The sequence below is a fragment of the Conger conger genome, chromosome 9 (genome assembly GCF_963514075.1).
Source record: "Conger conger chromosome 9, fConCon1.1, whole genome shotgun sequence".
NCBI classification, from domain to species: Eukaryota; Metazoa; Chordata; class Actinopteri; order Anguilliformes; family Congridae; genus Conger; species Conger conger.
Window position 1 is genome coordinate 45,336,311 of NC_083768.1, and position 22,656 is coordinate 45,358,966.

The window sequence follows — 22,656 nt, forward strand, 5'->3', positions numbered from 1 at the left end:
AGTCCAGGGAGGAGGGGTGTGGGACAAAAACAGCAAAGCGCAGACCGGAGCGGAGATGGAAGCCAGCTTCCTGTTTTCTGGAAATTTACATGGTGGCTCCACGGCGACAGTGCTTACGCACGTCAGCACGGATTACGCAGTCGGAATGACTTCGGCCATACAAAAATAAACAAGTGCATCACCAGTGTGTCACCAAGATTAAAGTCCCCTAACGCCTGGGGGTGGCGATGGCAGCAGGAGTCCCAGTCGTGCGGCAGCCCTTTCTGACACGCTGCCCTGGAGCCAGCTCTTTAACGCCAATCGCATGAGTAAGAATCTAGCTCTGCAAACAAACACGTGAATCCTGCCTCCTTCCCAGTCTGGCCCCGCATATGCCCAAATGTAAACGAGGGGAAAAAAAGAAAGTGTCATAAACAGAAACACATTTCAGCTTTTATGTAAAAATCGCACCGTCTGTTCCGCTTCGTACAGCAGAAACCGCGCGCGCTAGCCTGCCCACGCGTGTGTGGTGTATGGTTTAGGGGTCGGGAATGCTGTGAGAATGACAGGAGTCTGAGAGTTTGTTCGGCTTCCAGACGCAGCTCCAGATGAGCGCTCCGATACGCCTGCCAGCTGCCTCCCCATTCTCCCGCCGAAAGCCCGTTTGAAGCACGTCCCTGACCCGTAGCCGGATGACTTTAGGCTGTGATATCCCCGTTCCCTCCACAGGGGGGAGCCATGCGTCCCGAGGGGCAGGTCGTGGCAGGAATGCAGCCGCGTATCCGTGGGAGGGATGGGATTAGTGGCGGATTAGCAGCGGATTAGACATGGGAAAAACTTTTTTGTTGCCTCTTTGTTCTACCCCAAACATGGAGACCCTGTTGTGAATGTCCTTATGTTGTTTATTTTAGGTTGTATGGCCATTTTTCTCCAGCTCTTACTGGCACACTCTCCTGTCACTGTGACTACTTGTGTGTTTTAGCAATATGTCAGCAGAATTGATACTCTTCCTCCTCCACAATCCCAATAAGGACTATATGTACTCTGTAGGAGTTCATTTGAAGACAAACTGAAATCAGAATTCAGCTTTTCCTCTTCATAACCATACAAACACGTCTTAAAATATATATTCCAAAAACATCATACAATTTTAATAATTTCATACAATACTGTAGTATTTTCAGACCAAAGTTTGCTTCCATCCACTTCCTGGAAAACAAGATTTTCACATATGTATGATGATTTTCCTTCCCCCTCCAATCAATATCGTTTTCACACAGCGGCTTGCGTCCTCATTTGATGTCCCCTCTTCGTCTCCTCCACGCCGCCCTTCAAAAAATCCCCCAAAAGATCCATTTCACTCGTGTGCAAGTCATATCACGGAAGCTAGTTTTGCTCCAACTTCTGTTTCAGCTTCTGTTTTACCTGAGTGTGACTCCTCCTCTTGACGTGTCTCTGTCGCAGTTCCACCCTCCCCCATCGCGCCCCCCCAGCTCCTGAGGGCGGGGCCCACCTACCTGATCCTCCAGCTCAACACCAACTCCATCGTGGGAGATGGCCCGGTCATCCGCCGTGAGATCGAGTACCGCGCAAGCCACTCGCCGTGGTCTGAGGTGCACGGCGTCAGCGCGCTCACCTACAAGGTGTGGCACCTGGACCCGGACACCGAGTACCACATCAGTGTCCTGCTGACGCGCCCGGGGGATGGGGGCACCGGACCCCCCGGACCTCCGCTGGTGAGCCGGACCAAGTGCGCAGGTGAGCCAGGCACAACCAGAAGAAACAACATAAGGTAGCATAACGTAGCATAGCATAACAGCATAACATAGCATAACATAACATAGCATAACATATAATAGCATAATATAGCCTAGCATAACATAACATAGCATAACAGCAGAACATAACATAGCATATGGTAGCATAATATAGCATAGCATAACAGCATAACATAGCATAATATAACATAGCATAGCATATGATAGCATAATATAACATAGCATAACAGCATAACATAGTATAACATAACATAAGAAAACAGGCCATTCAGCCCAGCAGTGCTTGCCCACGAAAGTGTACCTACTGTTTAGTTTGCTAAAAGCTAAATAGTATCTTGCACCATATCAAGCCTGGTCCTGAAAACCCCCCAGTGGTTGTACTTCTACTACATATCCTGGCAAGCTATTCCACACAGTTACCACTCTCTTCCTAATGTCTATGCGGAAGTTATCCATTGTTAATTTCCATTTATGCCGCCTGCTAACCAAACAATCGCCTGCTGTTCACTTTGTAAAAAGTAGAACCTCAATATAAGACCATCAGAATGAGACTATGAGTTTATTCATTTATTGTAATCACCTTTAGATTTCCTTACATACAGTAGTACAGACTGTATATGATATTGTGATATGGCGACTCATATACATATATAGTAATATGTCACATATTAAAACGTGTGGTAAAAAATGAAGTTTGCCGGTGAAATTGTGTGCAATAATGATGCATGTTTAGTGTGTCTTAAAATATTAAATATGACATTAAAAACCCGCCAGCGGTGAATGTCATGAATATATCATGCTGTCGCAGTGCAGGAGTATCAGATGGAGCGGCGCTGGTGTTGGGCGCGTGGGGCCCCGGCGCGTCTTCGCCGGTGATTGATGCGAACATCCCGCTGAATTCGGAGCGAGAGGCTGGCGCTCGGGGCCCGTCATGCGCGCGCCCTATCAGGATCCATCTGGCGCGGGGAGAGAGGGAGAGAGCCAAGCTCCCCTCGATTGATTGATTGATCGCGGCCCGGCCGCTTTATGAATTTCAAAGTCCTGTCGAGCCTGTGGCGCTGCCAGCTCATGCGAGGCTCCCGCTCGGGATTAGCCGCAATTAAAGTTCGCGCGGGCGGCGGGGGGCTCGTACGTCAATCACGCCGCCGTCTGACGCGGAGGACGTGGGCGGAACGCCGCGGTCCTGCTCCCCCGTGCGTTTTAGCGCTCAGCAGTCAATGAGAGGAGTGAAGTGCCACTCGGCTGTGCTCTTATCAAACTTTCTGAGAGAAAGGGCAGGCAGTGGGGGTATGTTTAGCCGTAACACCAGCTATGTGAACAGGGCTCCTGACTAAACGGGCCAGTGCTGGCAGTGGGGGGACCTTTAGCCGTAACACCAGCGATGTGAACGTGGTTCCTGATTACAGGCCAGTGCAGGCAGTGGGGTACATTTTGCCGTAACACCAGCTATGTGAACATGACTCTTGACTAAACGGGCTAGTGCAGGCAGTGTGGGAAGATTTAGCTGTTACACCAGAGATGTGTATGTGGCTTCTGATTAAACAGGCCAGCCGCAATTAAAGTTTGTGCGGGGAGGCCTGGTCCATAAATCACGCTGCTGTCTGAGGCAGAGGACGTGGGTGGAGCACTGCGGTCCCTCTGTTTTAGCTCTCAACAGTCAATGAGAGGAGTGAAATGGCACTCAGCTGTGCTCGTAACGCAATTTTCTGAGAGAAAGGGTAGGCTGTGGGGGAACATTTTAACTGTAACACCAGTGATGTGTATGTGGCTCCTGACTAAACAGGCCAGTGCAGGCAGTGAGGGTACATTTAGACGTAAATGGTAAATGGTAAATGGTTGGAATTTATATAGCGCCTTTATCCAAAGCACTGTACAATTGATGCTTCTCATTCACCCATTCATACACACACTCCCACCCCGACGGCGATTGGCTGCCATGCAAGGCGCCAACCAGCTCGTCAGGAGCATGTGGGGGTTAGGTGTCTTGCTCAGGGACACTTCGACACAGCCCGGGTGGGGGATCGAACCGGCAACCCTCGACTGCCAGAGGACTGCTCTTACTGCCTGAGCCATGTCGCCCCCACGTAACACCAGCGATGTGACCATGAGCCTGACTAAACAGAACACACTTGGGTTGCCATTGGCGCCACTCTGTGTCTGTGGCGCATGCACATGAAGACTTACCCTCCATCGCCTCTGGATTATTTTATCTGTGCTCCTGTTTGACAAAGAGGATTTTGAGAGAATAACTGGACACACAAGAGAATGTGTCGGAAAAGTTCATAACTCAGGGTTGCCACATTATCCGGGCCTGGCATTCCTAATCTGTCATAAGCTGCATTGATTTAATAGAGAGGTGTAGAGGGTCTGGCTTCAGCAAGTGCTCATACATAAGGGCATATCAGGGAGGAATCTGAAATCAGCCAGAACAATCTTGTGCCTTTATACAAGCATTTCCCCTCCAGACAGGCCTATCTTTAGAGGCTTTAGTCGGTGGCTGTCTTTGCTTATGTATCCTTAGGATGTCCCAGAGGCCCCGTTGCCATAGCGACGTGGGCATTCTATTATTATTCATGGTACAGTGTGAGCCTCATTAGTTTGATACAATTACGGAAATGAATGTGGCGGTAAATTATAATTTTATGCAATATGACAACATTTTTTTCCCGACAATATTTTCTCTGTGTTGTGTATGATGTTGTTCTTTTTTTTTCTTCTTTCTAATAATATATTTTTGTTTGTGGGTGTTGGGAGTAATGGAATCATGATCCGTACACCTGTCACCGAGCCATCCTCTGCATTTGCTGTCACTTACATTTAAAAGACCAGAGCGTGGAATACTTCACAATGATGACAAAAATGCGCTGAATGATTCAGTAACTGGTCGTGACAGACGCATGAGCTGACATTGTGCCACTATCCTTAGCTAAACCCCACAATGCACCTCCTACAGGGGGGGAAAGCCAGGCAGATTGTTTTGGGTAGGTGCTGTGACAGAGTCCTACTAGAGTCTGGCGGGAAATACTTAAAGGGGCTATTCACCCAGAAATGAAGTTAAAGTATGCTTTCACTTACGCAGAGGACTATCTAAAGTATCCACCCTGATAGTTTAGCTGAGATTTGCAATTCACCATAATACAAAAGTCCTCTATGGACCAATATTTTTGAGGCTCTCAATGCTCCTAAATTTACACTTGAAAAACTCTACAGCAACATCGCATTCCAAGTATAATGCCATGGGTGTTTTTGGTCTACAGCATAAATTAGTTAATACTTCAACCATGAATTTTGAAGCTGTTATGTGCTTCACTAAAGTATGTTGCTAACTAAGTTGCTATATTGAAACTACAATGGACTCTTGCATTCTGTGAATGTTGCATCACTACCACTCAGGCTTCATACTACTTTGCTCGGATGTACACAGTTGGCATACTTGGGGTAGAAAGTAGTTCTCGATTAAAAACAGTGCAAAAATTGAGCTATGTGGGTGTCCGTCGGTAACCGCATAATATAGTTCAGCGCAATGACTGCACTGCTGGTAAACTACAGACGGAATAGAAGCAGGGATTGGTCACACACATTTCCCTCCTGCAGTGAGTGGTCACAAGCATATCCCCCAGCATATCCCCCAGCCGACAGTGATTGGTCACACACATTTCCCCCAGCCTACAGTGATTGGTTCCAAGCATTTCCCCCAGCTGACAGTGATTGGTCGCAAGCATTTCCTCAAGCCAGAAGTGATTGGTCACACACGCACACATGCATGCACTGGTCTGCACTTTTCCAACTTTTCCTACTTGACACAAGATGTGAGAAGGATGGGATGGACTGAACAGTGCTACTGGATATTCCAAGCTGGCGAATGTCCAGAATGTCACTTTCCTGTACATAAAGTATGTTGTCAGTCAGGCTCGCTTTCTTGTTCTCACCGTCTCTCCCCCTCTTTCCCTCTCCCTCTGTCTCCCTCTGTTTCTCTCTCGCTCTCTCTCTCCCTCTGTCTCTCTCTCTCGCTCTCTCTCCCTCTCTCTCTCTTGCTCTCTCTCTCTCCCTCTGTCTCTCTCGCTCTCTCTCTCTCCCTCTCTCTCTTGCTCTCTCTCTCTCTCTTGCTCTCTCTCTCTCTTGCTCTCTCCCTCTCTCTCTCTTGCTCTCTCTCTCTCTCTCTCTCCCTCTGTCTCTCTCTCGCTCTCTCTCTCTCAGAGCCCGTGCGGCCGCTTCAGGGCCTCACGGCGACGGAGATCCAGTCGCGTCAGCTGACCCTGCAGTGGGAGTCCCTGGGCTACAACCTGACCCGCTGCCACGCCTACACGGTGTCCCTGTGCTACCGCTACTCCACAGCAGGGGGCGGCGGTGGGAACAACGCCACGGTGCGCGAGTGCCTGGGCGTGGAGTACAACGCCTCCCGCTTCACGCTGCTCGACCTGCCGCCCTTCCACACCGTCCACGTGCGCCTCACCCTCGCCAACCCCGAGGGCACCAAGGAGGGGAAGGAGGTGACCTTCCAGACCGAGGAGGACGGTGAGAGTCCACTGAGCACCCTTCCCCTCTTCTCCAGCAAGCCAATCCCCGAGCTTGTGGAACCGGTAGCTTTAAGACGAGCTGAAATTGAAGTAAGAGCGGCATTAGCTTCCGTGATATGACGTACGCGACTGGAGTGCGTTTATATTTGTTAACGACTACAGTCTACATCGTTCATGAACGTTCTGTGATTTCTGTCGAGTGACACTCTGTCGCTGGACTATGAACTGATCTTAAGGGGCCAATCCCACCAAACAAGCCCTTTAATTTTCTTTCATTCTTTTTTTGTCTTTAATTATTTTGAATGGGTTTGAAGTGTATTCCAAGCTGCTTTCGCACACCTTGCACTTATCTGTCCCGGCTACCTTGCTGTTTTTAGGTGAAAACATGAAAATAGAAGTGTGGTTTAGTGTGGTTTGTGTGGTCTTTGTTCCATTGTAAACAAAAATTGGAGGTTGCTGTAGTTGACCCCGACATACGATTTCAGAAGTTGTTTTCTGTTTACTTTGTCTCTCACTCTCCAAAATAGCAAAAGTGAGTGCCATCTGCTTATTCATTGTTTTAAAAAAACAAAACAAATAACACACCAAATGTGTAGGTGAAATCAGTTTGCTAATGCCGTTAATATCATTAAGAACGTTAGCAAAGGTTGGAAAGGAGGGAAGTGCGGTTGCCTAGCGACAGCAGAAAAGACACATCCAGCCATTTTTACAGAGTATTCTTCATAAAATACAGATAAAGCATGCATTCCAAAATATTTTGTTATCTATGCACATAGGGCCATATTTATTCATAAGTCTAATAAATATCTAATAAAGTGCTCACTGTGTGTAAACAGCCGCATTGAATACTTAATAACTTGATCTAAGAATTCTCGCACATTTTGTAATTATAGCTGGGCTATATTTTCAGAGAATGTGACATGAAAACAGTGGCTTTTTTTTCTTTATTAGCGATTGTAATTTGTGTTTTAAATGTTTTATGCTGAGGATAAAATGGAGGGTTGCTTACCTTCTTTAAATCACAAGTATCACAATGAAAAATACTCGCAAATAAACGAACGACGTGTGCTTGCTCCCACTGGGGGGGTGTATACAGTAATACGGGACAACACCTGGCTACAATGGGAACGTTGTGTGGGAGGTTCATTCATTCATTCATTATCCTAACCCGCAGGTGGGCTGGAGCCTATCCCAGCATACATTGGGCGAAAGGCAGGAATAGACCCTGGACAGGTCGCCAGTCCATTGCAGGGCACACACACCATTTACTCACACATTCATACCCACGGGCTATTTAGACTCTCCAATCAGCCTAACCTGCATGTCTTTGGATTGTGGGAGGAAACCGGAGTACCTGGAGGAAACCCACGCAAACACGGGGAGAACATGCAACCTCCGCACAGAGAGGCCCTGGCCGACGGGGATTCAAACCCAGGACCTCCTTACTGTGAGGCGGCAGTGCTACCCACTGCACCATCCATGCCGCCTTGTGTGGGAGGTTCCATGACATATTTTATTTCTCCCAGAAGCGCGATGACTTGTATGGCTGGTTGTTTGTCACTGAAGTCTTTTCCCCTTTCTTTTCTCTGATTGTTTCGGAGGATAACTAATCAAAACAACACACAACCCTGTTTTAATTATTTCAGCAATGCCAGTTGAACATGCTCTCAAATATTTCCAGGCAAAATATTTTCTGTGACAAACACCCAGCCTTAATTATTGCTTGGCTGCAATAATTAATTAATATTTCATATTAATAATCTGTGTGATATCTCGGAGCTGAAATTGTGTCATTTTTGTTGCAAAGATTATTTCCATGCATCTTCGGAGCCTATACCTGTGTCACCTGCTCTTGAGAGGCGGAGAAATGGAGGCACAATTGGACCCTCGTTAACTGCCTGAACTTTAGTAAATTCGACGGAATACAAAATCAGCCACACTTTATTTGTGTGATCCACCTTTAAATGTGTACACTTTAAGGAGAGAAGCGCACCTTGCGATGACTGGCGTAGATGACACGCGTACTGCGGTTTCAGCCCCGTGCGGCAGTTTCATACATAAGGGCAGAATTGTATGAAGGTTTTTTTTTTTGGAAACAGCTGTTGAAATATGTTGCTCTCATAAATCATAGACTGTAGAAAAGATATGGACCAAGTGCCTGTTGCCTTACCCACTGACTATCCATGGGCTTGTGAAAAGCGGTTTTGAAACTGCGGACCGCAAGTGTACCATTGAAAACGGGTCTGAATGATCTATATTGAAGAACCGTCTCATGACCAGGAAATGAGCTTGAAAAACGAAGCCTTTAGACGCTTGGGGAGAATCTGGCGGCCCTTCTCAATGCCTGCAGCATTGCCCTCCGTTTGAAAGCCAGTTGAGCTTTAAGTGGTGATTGTCCATCCCCTTTCAAAGACATCTCCATCTCAATTGGGTCTTCTGGGTTAAATAAAGCATAAACAAATACATGAATCGAAAACAAACGCATTCTAATCGCATGACTTAAATGTCATAACAGACCGTCTATTGAAAGTGGTGAAGAATCGATAGTACCATACCTCACCCCCAGCAAAAACTTAATTATAATATTGATCAGTTTAACGCGACTCAATGCTGTCCAAGATGGCCGTGGGGTCGTGTGTCGATGCCAGTTCTGAGAGAATTAATAACGTCAGGGATGTCAGAGATGGTTGTCACCGGTAAAAATAATACCAGACAAAAGTAGACTGTAGGACGTGTTTGTTTAATTTGTCTAGGGTCATTCCAGTGGAGAGATCAACGCCGTGCTAATGAAACACCTCTACCTTTCAGTCATCCCCCTGTGCACAGCTCAAAGCCTGTCGCAGCCTAGCATAGGTGCGCTTGTTAGCGGAGGAGGTGGGCTCACCCCGGCGACAAGCTCGTCACTCTCGCACACCGATCTCGATCTGTTAGGCCTTCGCTAACGAGAGGGCGAGTAATTGCAGGTGTCATCCTCTTTCCCTCCTTCTCGCTCTGCCATTCTTTCTCCTTCCATACCGCATGCTTCATCCCACTTTCCTTTTCTATTTCTCGTCACGTTCTTCCTTGGAGTTCCTTCAATTCCCTTCCTCTCTCTCTCTCTCTCTCTCTCTCTCTCACTCTCTCTCTGTATGTCTGTCTCTCTTGCTCTGTCTCTCTGGCTCTGTATCTCCATCTCTCTCTGTCTGTGTCTCTCTCTGTCTGTCTGACTCTCTCTGTCTCTCTCCCTCTCTCTTTGTCTGTCTCTCTCTGTGTCTCTCTCCCTCTCTCTCTCTCTGTCTCTCTGACTCTCTCTCCCTCTCTCCCTCTCTCTTTGTCTGTCTCTCTCCCTCTCTCTCTGTCTGTGTCTCTCTCTGTCTGTCTGACTCTCTGTGTCTCTCTTTGTCTGTCTCTCTCTCTGTCTGTCTGACTCTCTCTCTGTCTGTGTCTCTGTCTGTCTGACTCTCTCTGTCTGTCTGACTCTCTGTCTCTCTGTCTCTCTCTTTGTCTGTCTCTCTCTCTGTCTCTCTCCCTCTCTCTCTCTGTCTGTGTCTCTCTCTGTCTGTCTGACTCTCTGTCTCTCTGTCTCTCTCTTTGTCTGTCTCTCTCTCTGTCTCTCTGTCTCTCTCTTTGTCTGTCTCTCTGTCTGTCTGACTCTCTCTGTCTCTCCCTGTCTCTCTGGCTCTCTCTCTGTCTCTCTCCCTCTCTCTCTCTGCCTGTGTCTCTTTGTTTGTCTGTCTCTCTGTCTCTCTCTCTGTCTGTCTCGCCTCACTTCTTCCTTTGAGAATGTGTGCATAAATCTTTTTGAAAAGAGTGAATAGTCGATCTTGAATGAAAAATAATTCTATCAGTTGTGTTAAATTTGTCCAAAGTAGAATAGCAAAATAAAAGCTGTTCATCCTCGTTTGATTTAATTTGGATAAAAGAGAAAGTTTGATTTCTGGATGTGGGGTTTTTTTTGTAAACAGCTGTTCAAATATGTTGCTCTAATAAATTATAGACTGTAGAAAAAATATGGACCAAGAGCCTGTTACCTCACCCACTGACTATCCATAGGCTTGTTAAAAAAACGTTTTTGAAACTGCGGACCACAATTGTACCATTAAAAATGAGTCTGAATGACCTATATTGGAGCCAACCGCAGTGGCACAAGTGGGCACCATCTCATGACCAGGAAATGAGCTTCAAAAATGAAGCCTGGTTTAAAAAAAAAAAAGAAAGACAATTTAAATTTGAATTTCAAGTTTGATGTCTGTATGTGGGTTTTTTTGGAAACCCATTGTTGAAATGTGTCGCTCAGATAGACCTCAGTGGTTTTGATTGCAATCTCTTTAGTCATTCTTTAGATGGTGCCAAGCCTCCTCACTTTCCTCTGAGATACAGTATATGACATTCAGGGGAATGCAGAATTAGTTCTATCCGCTCCCTCCTCCTCACTAATACACTAATACTGTATTTATACTGTATGTAAGGTACTCAACTTGCCATTGTTTGAGCTGTGTGAGTGAGATACTCCTGGGTCTCCTTCAGCAACGATATGTTGGAGGAATGAGTGTCTGTGGAGGTTTTTGCCCTATTTTTAAGATTTGCCTCCAAGTAGATGTTGTGCTGTATGAGTCATTAATTCATACGTTTTTCACAGCATCTCATTAATAGTTTAACTTTTTTTATCCTTTTAGTCACTATAAAAGCAAACGCAGAAAACCCGAAAGTGGAATTGACCTGTATTTAATCTGTGAATTGCTTCATTATACAAAAGCTGTGCGCGATACTTAAATGAAGCATTTCCTTGACGTGGGAGGTGGGAACTTGCAGTGAAAACTTCGCCATATGCCCAAAGTGTGGCCGCGCTTCATGTTCTAGTCTGTCTTCACACCGAGTGTTGCGCTCTGAGTTCTGAGGCTGATGAACAGATGAGGAGGCCTTTGGCCCGGTAGGATTGCGTTATCAGGTGAAACCAGCTTTCAGGTCTATAGACTCCTCCAGAAATTGACAGTTTTATTTCCTGAAGTGAAGAACCTAATAATTTCCTACTCCGGTACCGCTTCTCTACTTTTTTTTTATCCCCTCGATCCTCCTTCCTGGCTGACAGTGTGGTGTAATGGTGAGGGAACTGAGCGACTTCTCAAAGGCTGCAGGTCAGACTCCTAGCTGAGCTGATACTGTTGTTCTCTTGCACGAGGTGCTTAATCTGAACGGCCTCAGGGCTAATATCCAGCTGCAGAGACGGATTCTGCGTCGAGATGTTAGCGGCGTAAGTCGCTCTGGGTATTAGCATCTGTTGAGTGCCAAAAAAGGCAAATGTTAATGCAACGGGTGGTAATTCCATTAGGCTCTCTGAGGACGCTCTGCTGCTCTGAGGTCCAGCTGCTGACCCCTGTAGTTTTTGTTCATCGGTTTGAACTGCTTTTCCCACAGTTCCCGGGGGCATCACCGCCGAGTCGCTGACCTTCACTCCTCTGGACGACATGATCTTTCTGAAGTGGGAGGAGCCACTGGAACCCAATGGACTCATCACCCAATATGAGGTACACCCCCCCACCCCTCCCCACCACCCCCGATTCCTCACACCTACTGTTTTCATTTCATTACCGCTGTTTTCATAAGAACACTGCAGTGGAATCACCCAAAATTAAAAAAACACAGAAATATCACAAGAACATTTTTTCACATGACCAAGGAGGAAAAGTTGGCATATTGATAGAGAGAAGATGCGAGAAAGGGTAATGGAAACCGATTCAGCTAATAAATGATGACGTGATGGGGACCTTAGTCACATGCTTCACTCCAGAACACCCAGCTTGCCAGCTGGTCTGAGCCGGTCATAAGCTAGTCTAGCTGGGTATGATCTGGTCAACCTGCAAGGGCTACCAGCTGTTTCAAAACATAACTTGAGCTGGTCAAACCATGTCAAACTGGGGACTGGTCTGAACTGATCAGCCACCTAAACCATGTCCAGCTGGGAGCTCCTCTGAACTGGTCATCCTGCTACCAGTTGTCAACAGTTTGAGCTGTTTTTGTTTTGTTTTTTCAGCGGGGAAAACAGTGTTGCAGGAAAGAATGAAGACAATATCCACTTCTAGTCGTCCAAAAAGAGCCACTGAATTCCAGAAGCGCCTAAAAAGCAACAAGCAGTGACCTTGTGTCTGAATGCCCTTAGTTATGTCCAGAGAGCACACCACAGTAGACTCAGTGAAAAATGGCAAACTCAGGAAAAACATTGATACTCAGTGTGCCTAGTCTGGCAATAAAGCCCAGCTCAATTTTCAAGCTGGCAAAGCTGGCATACCTCAATTTTACAGCAGGGCTTTCACTCATGCCCGCCTTGCCAGCTCCCTGCTGCACTGTAACCTGCGTGTAGATGAGCCATAGCCAAGTTTTGCTCTGTTAGGATGGGTGAGCCACTGCTCCAAGCAGCCCTGAAGACATCTCTCCCTTGCTCGGTGATTAAAGTGCACTGGCGGTTGAGAGGGCCAAGGCGTCCTGTCATGCCGACTAGGCGCAGGCCAGTTTTGCCCTTGCACATGGAGCTGTTTATAGCCCCGAGATGTCGGTGAAATGCCGTTCCTTGCAGTCACCATGAATGCACAGTCTCAGTGCGAGCTGTGGCGTGTGTGGGTGGTGCTAAATCTAGCGGAGATGAGGGAATGCTCAAGGCCTGTCACTGTCCTCATGGAGCCCTTGTGCTTGTGTGTGAGAGATAGATGTGTTTATATTCTGTTTATATTTTATTTATTTTGCTTATATACACTCAGTGAGCAATGTATTAGCTATACCTGTACACCAGCTTGTTAATGCAAAATCAGCCAATCATGTGGCAGCAACTGAATGCGTAAAAGCGTGTAGCCGTGGTCAAGAGGTTTAGCTGACCAAATGTCAGAATGGGGAAGAAATACGATGATATGAAGTTACTTTGACCGTGGAATGATTGTTGTTGTCAGACAGGGTGGTTTGAGTATCCCAGAAACTGCTGATCTCCTGGGATTTTCAAACACAACAGTCTCTAGAGTTGAGAATGGTGCCAAAAACATAAAACATCCAGAAACGCATTGTTAATGAGAGAGGTCAGAGGAGAAGGGCCAAACTGGTCAAAGCTGACAGGAAGGTGACAGTAATGTAAATAACAACACATTACAACAGTGGTATGTGGAACAGCATCTTGGAACGCACAACCTGTCAAACCTCTAAGTGGATAGGCTACAGCAGCAGAAGAAAAAAATTTTTTTATTCGTTTATTTATTTTTCATGCTTTGGCAAAGTGTATCTGAGTGAAAGAGAGAGAATTTAAATTGAAAAATCCCTATTAACTACTGCCACCAGTAGAAAGATCTGTTTTTTTAATACAAACAAAACATAAAAGTCCAAACCAGAAATAATCCAATCTCCCTCTTCCTGTGTTGAGAGAGAGAGGGAGGGAGAGAGAAATCCCCAACACAATCCAACATTTTCAGTAATGAATTAGCCGCGATGTTTGAACAATGGGCAAAGCTCGGTTCTCACTTCATTTGATAAGGAAGTGCAATCACTCTATGTAGATAGTGTGGTGCCTGCCAAACAGGGTCTGCAGTAGAATCTAGACTTTAGCTTAGTCCTTAAACTGTGCAAGTCCTGGGCCTTCACAGGAACCTTCCAAAATACAAATCAGCAGGTTTACCTCAGGGGCAGCAAATATAGAATACACCACAAATTAAATATACTTAGGATTCCTGTAGTCCTGCAGGGAGCTCCAGCCTGGCTGTGAACCAACTAATAGCTCAGGCATGCAGGGCAAGCATACTATGCCTTTAAGAGGCACATTAAAATGCATACCAAATACACTCTAAATATTCAAATCTGTATCTGAACTAATTGCACTGTACTGAACCTGCTTGCAAAGCAAGTCACTGTAAATTGGTACAACACAGTTGTGCCAGCTTGACCAGCTTGAACATTGTGCTGGTCAAGCTGGACATTAGCTGGTCTAGCTGGTCTAGAGTGGGTCAACCAGCTAGAGTTGGTTGCTGATCAACCAGTTACCAGCTGTTCCAAAACGTAGCTTGAGCTGGTCAAACCATGTCCAGCTGGGAGCTCCTCTGAACTGGTCAACCAACTAGTTGTTTCAAAACCTAACCTGACCTGTTTTTTTACAGAAAGGAAAACAGTGTTGCAGGAAAGAATTAGGCCAATATCCACTACTCGTCGTCCAAAGAGAGCCACTGAATTCCTGAAGCGCCTAAAAAGCAATAAGTGACCTTGTGTCTGAAATGGCCATAGTTATGTCCAGAGAGTACACCACAGTAGACTCAGTGAAAAATGACAAACTCAGGAAAAACATTGATACTCAGTGTGCCTAGCAATAAAGGCCAGCTGACACTAGCAGACTTGGCTGTCCAGGGAAAGAGAGATTGTGCTCACATTGCAATCTCCGGCAGGTCTGGTCTTCCTTAGTGAATATGAGAAATGCAAAGAAATGCTGTCCTTGATTCAAAATAATAAACCTGTTCCTGCCTGAAACTGTACAAATGCAATTCTTACTGGGGCAGAAAAGGTCCTTTGCATACAGCGGACAGAATATTTAGCTTCCTGCCACAGCAAGACAGCAGCTCAACTTATATTGAACTGAGAACGAGAGAGAATGATAGAGTGAGGAAGAAAAACAGTACAGAGCAGTTTCCATCCCGAAGATTGGCAGGATATTCTCATTTCATCACGGAAAGTTTCACCTCTTCTATCCGCTGTTAACCTACAGATCAGCTACCAAAGCATCGAGTCGTCAGACCCCACCATCAACGTGCCGGGGCCACGACGCACCGTCGCCAAGCAACGCAACGAGACCTACCACATGTTCTCCAGCCTGCAGCCCGGCACCACTTACCTGGTCTCCGTGCGCGCCCGCACCTCCAAGGGATTCGGCCTGACCGCCCTCACCGAGATCACCACCAACATCTCCGGTGAGGGTGTGTGCGTGATTGCCGGGGTCACCGGGGTCAGCGGACGGGGGTCAGGGGACACTTAGCCTAGGTGGGCACGCATGGGCTAAGGCTATTTTCAAAGCTTCAGTTGGGCACAGGTGGGTTTATGTTGGTCCTGGTTGGATAATGGTGGTACCACTTGGGTAGCCTTGGGTAATTTGTTGCGGTTTTGAAGGTTATGCAGTGGGAAGCTTCATTTTTCATTAGCACTGCGTTCAGTATTAGTAGTTGGCGTGTTACTGTTTACTTGGCAGGAAGCCTTATGCGGAGGGACTTTGAGAGCGGCATTAGCGTCACTTAGCGGCTGATACTGGCTTCTTATCTCTCCCCCCTTCCCTTAAACAAAAGCGCTCTGTCCCCTGGGCCTGTAATTAGGCCACAGATACAGAGAGCCCTTCATGTTGCCGTCCACCTCAAAGTCCCGATTATTTATTGCTTCCTGGGCGCCGGTTATTCCTGCTACTGGGTCTCGTTACAGCGTTAACGAAGCCCTGCTGCTGACAAGATACTGTGACAGCCTTTATTAGCGCCTCTTCTGTCCCTCGTGTTCGCGACTGGAGGCTCCAAGCCTGAAGGTGTCGAATACACAGAGGCTTCATGTGGTGTGTGTACAGCAACATCTGCACTGTCACTTTATATATATTTGTTTGTGCATAAAGTACTTGTGAACTTACAGTCCTGTGCAGAATACTTTTTGACCCCAGATTTCTTTAAAACAAATTGGTGTTTATTATTATTTTCTGAATTAGTGTGTCAGTAGAAAAGAGCACATTTGAGACCCCTAAACACTAATTTTACCAAGAAATGTAATGTTGCAAATATTTCATTAAATAAAGTAAAGTACCCATTACGTAATAAACCACCTTTCTGATAAAAACATGATTGTGGCTGTCCAGGATTAGCTGGAGTGTTAGAAGAAAGTGAGAGAGCCAGTCTGCAGTAGAACTGTAGAAAGTTCTCCAATATATTTGGAACAACCTACCAGCTGATTCTTTTATAAAACTGCAGGACAGCGTACCTAAGAGAAGTGATGCATTTTTAAAGGCAAAGGGTGGTCACAGCAAATATTGATTTGATTTAATTTTTAACTTTTTAATTCTGTAGACTTTTGCACAGTACTGTATTTGTGTGTGTGTGTGTGTGTGTGTGTGTGTACCTGTGCACAGGTGTGTGTGTGCGTGTGCGTTTGGCCGTCTCTGTGTGTCCGCGTATTGATCGAGTTGATAGTTTTATTCTTCTGTCTTTAATAGAGGCCAGGCCATGCAACTGTAATTCTGCTGCGAGTCCGCTTTAATACATCAGCGGCAGATTCCTGCTGGAATTGTTTGCCGTCTTTCTCTCTGACTAATTGACTGTTGATATCACTGACGGGAAGCCCGATGCTTTACTGCAGGCAGAGGACGCGTCTCTCCGCTCGCAACCCATTAAACGAGAATCTTTTGTGTTTACTTTGATGGCTTTTTAATTTTCCTCTGCGCTCAGGCCTCTTTTGCTTAATGGCAGGATATTGAGTGGTTCTGTGAGCGGAAAATAATTCTTGCCCATTAAAGGACAGCGACTGTGCTAAATGAGAGATGCAATGCCTTCTATCCCCCTCCCCCCCACACCCCACCCCCGACAGCTCCGGCTTTCGATTACGGTGACGCCCCTTCCGTGCTGAGCGAATCGGAGAGCAGCATCACTGTGCTGCTCCGCCCAGCCCAGGGCAGAGGGGCCCCAGTCAGGTAAGGAGCAGAATGGATGTATTTCGGTACTGAGGAGGTTTGGGTGTGGGTGCGTTAAGCTATATGTTCATGCCAGCTGAAACCTCCTAAAAACGCTCATAATTAGAGTATCCCATGTGCTCAGTATATCTTGATTCATACTTTGTCACACAACCCTTGAGACAAGTGTCGCACAACATGAATGAAAATGTCAATTTGGCAAAGGTTTTCAGTAACGTCAAACTCAAACAGTGGAAACACCTGATAGTTTGCGAAAATGTTTGTTGTTTAAACATATGACGTTGTCCACAACAAAATTCTACAGGTGCACGACGTTGACAAAATTTAACGTTTTCCAGTTGAGAATGTGTCATCTTCATCAAACACCACTTGTCACAAGGGTGTGCAACCAAATATAAATATTCCCCTCCCGCTTCTTTAGCACGTATCAGGTGGTGGTGGAGGATGAAGAAGGGTTTCGTAGGGTGAGGAGGGAGCTGGGTTCGCCAGAGTGCTTCCCCGTGCCCACGTCCCACAGCGAGGCGCAGGCCAAGGGCACGCCGCACTACTACACGGCAGAGCTAGCGCCCAGCAGCCTGCCTGAGGCCGTGCCCTTCACCGTGGGCGACAACCACACCTACAACGGCTTCTGGAACACGCCCCTCGACCCCACCCGCAGCTACGCCATCTACTTCCAGGCCATGAGCAGCTTTCGAGGGGTGAGCATTTTTCTGTAAAGTGTTTTTGTGATGGTCTCTCTGTTAAAAGCGCTATACGAATTAAACTGAATTGACTATTGCCAGCCAGCCGCATTAAATGCCCACACACAGCAGAGTTCTGTTCCTGGTTTTAGTGTCTAAAACGCCCACAAAAGATTTGCAAAGGGCAGTGAGGTAGGTTTTTGTTATACAAACAGATTTTTCATAAAATGAGCACCCCTGAGTCACGGCAGTGGACTAGAGCGCCTCCTGCTGGTGAGTTGGATCTCTGGATGTAATTGGTTTTACTCACGCAGCCAAAGGCAGGTCTGGATATTATTGTCCTGCAGGTTTCGACTCCAGCCCTAACAAAGGACACCTCATTCAACACGTAGACATATCAGATGTGTGTTCAAGATGGATAATGTTAGCTAACATTCACCAACGAGCGTTAGCTAACATTAGCTAACAGTTTGAAAAGGTAGTGCACAGCGAACAGAAATGGCTGCCGGCAGAACAAACGTTGACAATCAGTCGGCTGTTAAAATGAACTTTATTCAACGTAATATGTGGTCGTACCTTCTTCAACTCCCAGGTAAGGTATTAAAAAGGCGTTGGTGGCAAACTAAATGGAACGTTCATTTAAAATCATTCAACAGTATCTGTTTGCTGCAAACATTGTTTGCTGCAAAACGTTTGCCGTCTTGAACACACGTCAGGGCTTAAATGAAAACCTGCAGAGCAGTAGATCTTCAGATCTCCAGGAACAGGGTTGGGCCCTGGCCAAAGGAAACAAAAGCGGACCAGTTCTGTCTGTCTGCGCAGCAGTATTTCTCTCTCTATCGCTCATTTCATCTTCCCCACAGCTCGTTCTTCCTCATTCTCTTTATCTCTGCCTCCCTCCGTTCCTCTCTCTCTCCATATATCTATCGGCGTTCCTCCCTCCGCACCTCCTCCTGGAGCCCGGGAGCAGCCCCGGTTGTGTAGTAACAAGCGGGCAGGTGGCCTCACTCTGCCGCACCGCCTCGGAGGCACGCGGTACACCAAAACGGGCGCGGAGGTCGTGGGCGGACTAAGCCGCGCGAGGCGGGGAGGGGACGAGAGCCGCCCCCCCGCGGGGTAGGGCCGCCGCCGCCAGGGATCGGCCGGGTGTGGAGCCGCATAATAAGCGGCCCGGCGAAACGCGGCCCGGTACCTCGGAGCCCGATTGCGTTCCCCGCTTCCCGCGGGCCCCGGAGGCGCATCGCCCTTTATTTGCCCCGGAATGTGATCAGCGCGCCCCGCGAGCGTTTAGTCGGGGCTGCGCGGCGGTAATTGCTCCGAGGCCGCACCGCTAGCAGCAATATCGGCGAGTGACTGAAGGGACGGCGGGACGCCGCGTGATAGATTGCAGTTTAATGTAGTGTAATATAAGTCCATCGCGGCGGGGCATGTCTGGACATTGGAGTGCCATCGCGGGAAAACCCAGGAGCGGTTTTTCGTGACGCCGCAAAGACAAACTGATATGGCAGGTCCTGTCTCTCCTCTTCTCCTCTCTCTCTCTCTCTCTCTCTCTCTCTTTCTTTCTCTTCCACAGAATGGATGATGTACAATAACATGCCACCATTGTTTCTTCCCCATCAATAATTGCCATTTCCCGTTATTTGAAGCGGAAAATGAAGCTTTTCCTTTTTACGGAAAATCTATTAGAATGCACATTCCTTATTTCTGGGTATTTTTCACAATGTATTCTTGACGGAATGGCATTTCTGGCTCAACCGTACCTATGTAGTAAGAACCACTTTATTTTTTATTATTTATTTACTTTTCATTGATTCCGTTAAAATTGTGTAATTACACTGAATATATCAAAAAAGTTGTTTTGGAAGCAATTATATTCTGTGACAGCCACTTTCTTTTGTCCGTGCCTGCTCTCTCTCTCCTTCTCTCGCTTTCTCTCTCCCTCTTTTTCTTTCTCCCTATCTGTGGATTTCTCGCTCACTTTCTCTCTTGCCCTCTTTCCCTCTTTCCCTCTCTCTCTTCCTCTCTCCCTCTCTCTGCTCTCTTCTGTTCTCAGCATGAGCCTGTTTTCAGCTCATATTAAATTAAATTTCACATGGTTGCCATGGTAGATGGTAATGTCTCGCTCACTTACAATTTCCCCGAATTCTGCCGAACCTGGCAACTCAGCTGGGATAATACTAGGCAATATGTACCCAACTACCCACCAGTGCGATCCTTGATTATTTAACGAAATAGTGAAATAGACAGTCAGTATTTTTTCACATGAACAAATGGACCAATCAGAGGAGCTGGAAGACCAGAAATTTTTGAAGATAAATAAATATTCCATATATGTGGCGAGAACATGAGGCATATGAGCAAATCTCCTCAAATGGATTTTCAATTAGGAGAAGACAATTAACTAGAAGTTTCAGAAAAACGGCCCACAATCCTATATCACTCAGCCCACCCTGATTTGCATAATTGTCTCATGATGCTGACATTATCTATCCGCACATCCTAATTAAGTCATTTGTCTCGCCTAGAAGGTGCCGGGCAAGGATAAAATTATACAGGAGTATCTCACCTAGTTAGTCTTAATGGAAGTCTGTATTATGAAGCGTAGCTAACAATCAGCTAACGCTTCAAACGCATTCATTTCTCTATATTCACATAACAATTATAGATTGATTAGATGGCAAGATGTGCGGAACACAGAATGGGAATGTTAGCGACTTAGCTTGTTCTTGTACTGAATAAAATGTTGTTATGACTGAAATGTGTTGTGCTGATATATAATCAGTAAACATCGCAGTTGATGCATATTGATGTTTTTGTTTTGCTGTTTTTCCTTCCTGACCTGCTGCTGACCTCCTCCTCCTCCTCTTTCACATGCAGGAAACACGAATCAACTGTGTCCGTATCGCCCGGAAAGGTAATAAAAATAAATAAATAATTGTATTCTTATGTGCCTGTCCACCCCATAGTGTAATATCTAATCAGATTATGAAAAGCCGTACATCATTGTTTTAAGACAAAATCTGGGTGATATTAATTTGCCAGTTCCTCACGCATGTCATTTCTAAATGCTTTCCACTTCAAGTGTCATTTAATTATATATTTTTTTACATGTTATTCCAGTTCTTCCCTTTCCCTTACACAATCACAATTGTAGGCTCATCTTATTGCTGGTATACTGTTGACTAGCATATACTTGTATCACATTTAAAAAATGTCTAAGCCTAATACAAAATGGCATGCTAATGAAAAACTATAAAAATGTCCTGCGCGCGCATGTGTGTGTGTATGTGTGTATGTTTGCGCGTGTTCGTGTGTGCGTGTGTGTGAGAGAGAGGGAGAGAATCTGGGTTGAAAGAGGCCCTTCAGATCAGAAAGGCTCGGAAGAACTTCCTTTGATAAGATGGCTACTTTCACCCTCTTCTCCTTCTTTCCATCTTTTTCTAGCTTATTGTCACAGAACATACTGCCCACACTCGAAAAAAGGGACCCTTAAATTGAATCCCCCCCCCCTCTCTATTTTTCCTTTCTCGAATTCTGATGACATCAAAGGGGCCTGCTCCGCCATTTTCTCTGGTGTAATATCACTCTGAGGAGGGTGCCAGGGGCTCTCTGGGCTTCTGTACTTTCTCAAATTTTGGGGACAGTGATGATTGGGGCCGCTGCAAGCATAGTGTTTGGCAGAAGAGGAAGAGGCAAGGGGGTTTTGTGGGAATGTGTGATGAAGAGGCAGAAGTGTCACTTCACCTTGTATCCCATTATGATTCACACATGCAGTACAAAAACACACACACACACACACACACACACACACACACAAGCTGTCCCTGAAACATCGGCAGTGGTACATCCTGCATTTTAAACAGTTTGTGTGTGTTTGTGCATGTGTGTGGCTGTGTGTGTTACCTGTACATGCTGCTCTCTGTGTGTGTGTATGTGTCCATGCAAGTGAATTTGCGTTTATATTTCTATGAGTGTGTGTGTGTACTCTGCATGTTTGTCAGCCTTACATCTGTCCAATCATAAGCTGTGAATGCACAGAACAATGCCAGTCACAGGGGTTATAGTAGTTTCGCTGGTTATCCACTTGAACCTTGTACCAGCTCCTCTCAGACAGGTCAGACCCCTGCTGTTTCCATTACCGGTCGCTTGTGGTTCATTATCTCAGTTGTCACCAAATGGCCTATCAGTCCTGGCTCACAGTTGATAAGTGAAACTAAGAGTGGTATAGCCTGGGAGGAGGGAGAACTGGACAGAAAATGCATAAACCTTCCTGGTATCCATACCGCCTGTGACACATTTTGTGTAAAGTTGTGTTGAATAGCACATATTGTTACCAACTCCAAACCACAACTACCTTCTTAACTTTCCAGATTTCTGTGGACCAAGAAAACATGTCAAACCAGTGGTCTCCAACCCTGGTAATTTACTCTGTTTTTAATAAATTAATGTGAAAACAAAAACCAGCAGACCCAGCAGCTCTCCAGGACTATGGTTGGAGACCACTGCGTTGAACCTTCTTGTGATTTCGTCGGGTTGTAAACACGTCCTTAAAACGTTTCGCTGTGGACACTTGAGGTTCCCATAAACACACTCGCGCGCATCGGCGGAAGTGTCCTGGGCAGTTTGCGCCGTGTTAATTTTTACACCCGACTCGAGCTGGAGCCCACCCACCGCCACAAGGCTGCACGAGGTCGTCTTGCGGTCCTCTTGGCCATGGACCAGCTGAAGGTGAACCCGAGGGGGAGATTGTTTTGGCTCAGACACCAGAGCCAGAGATTCTGTGTCAGGCCGGAGATGACAGTTTGATTAATCCTACCGCAGCAGTGACTAGGTAATGATACACTCCCCGGCTCCTTTTTTTTCCAAATGACAATTTTCAATTTTTGGGAAGACGGCAGGAACACAAATTAATCTGAGAGGAAATTACATGCTCGTCTTCAGCCTGATAGAAATTTAGAAGGCAAACGTGGCCAGACTGAAAACGCTGTGCCGGAGACAGGGGTGGAAAGCAGATTAAAGCCCTTACACACAAAAGAACTTAAATTATTTTT

At 46.3% G+C, this 22,656-nt stretch overlaps 1 protein-coding gene across 1 annotated transcript in view; it reads left to right on the forward strand.

Annotated features, from left to right (window-relative positions):
* Window positions 1–22,656, forward strand: part of LOC133136781 (receptor-type tyrosine-protein phosphatase U-like) — a 154,611-nt gene that overhangs the window by 95,748 nt on the left and 36,207 nt on the right. Inside the window, exons 7-13 of the mRNA XM_061254504.1 lie at window positions 1,444–1,737; window positions 5,955–6,272; window positions 11,669–11,778; window positions 14,979–15,180; window positions 16,823–16,925; window positions 17,347–17,623; window positions 20,483–20,519. Of these exons, the coding sequence (XP_061110488.1) occupies window positions 1,444–1,737; window positions 5,955–6,272; window positions 11,669–11,778; window positions 14,979–15,180; window positions 16,823–16,925; window positions 17,347–17,623; window positions 20,483–20,519 (1,341 nt within the window). The remainder of the gene's footprint in view (window positions 1–1,443; window positions 1,738–5,954; window positions 6,273–11,668; window positions 11,779–14,978; window positions 15,181–16,822; window positions 16,926–17,346; window positions 17,624–20,482; window positions 20,520–22,656) is intronic.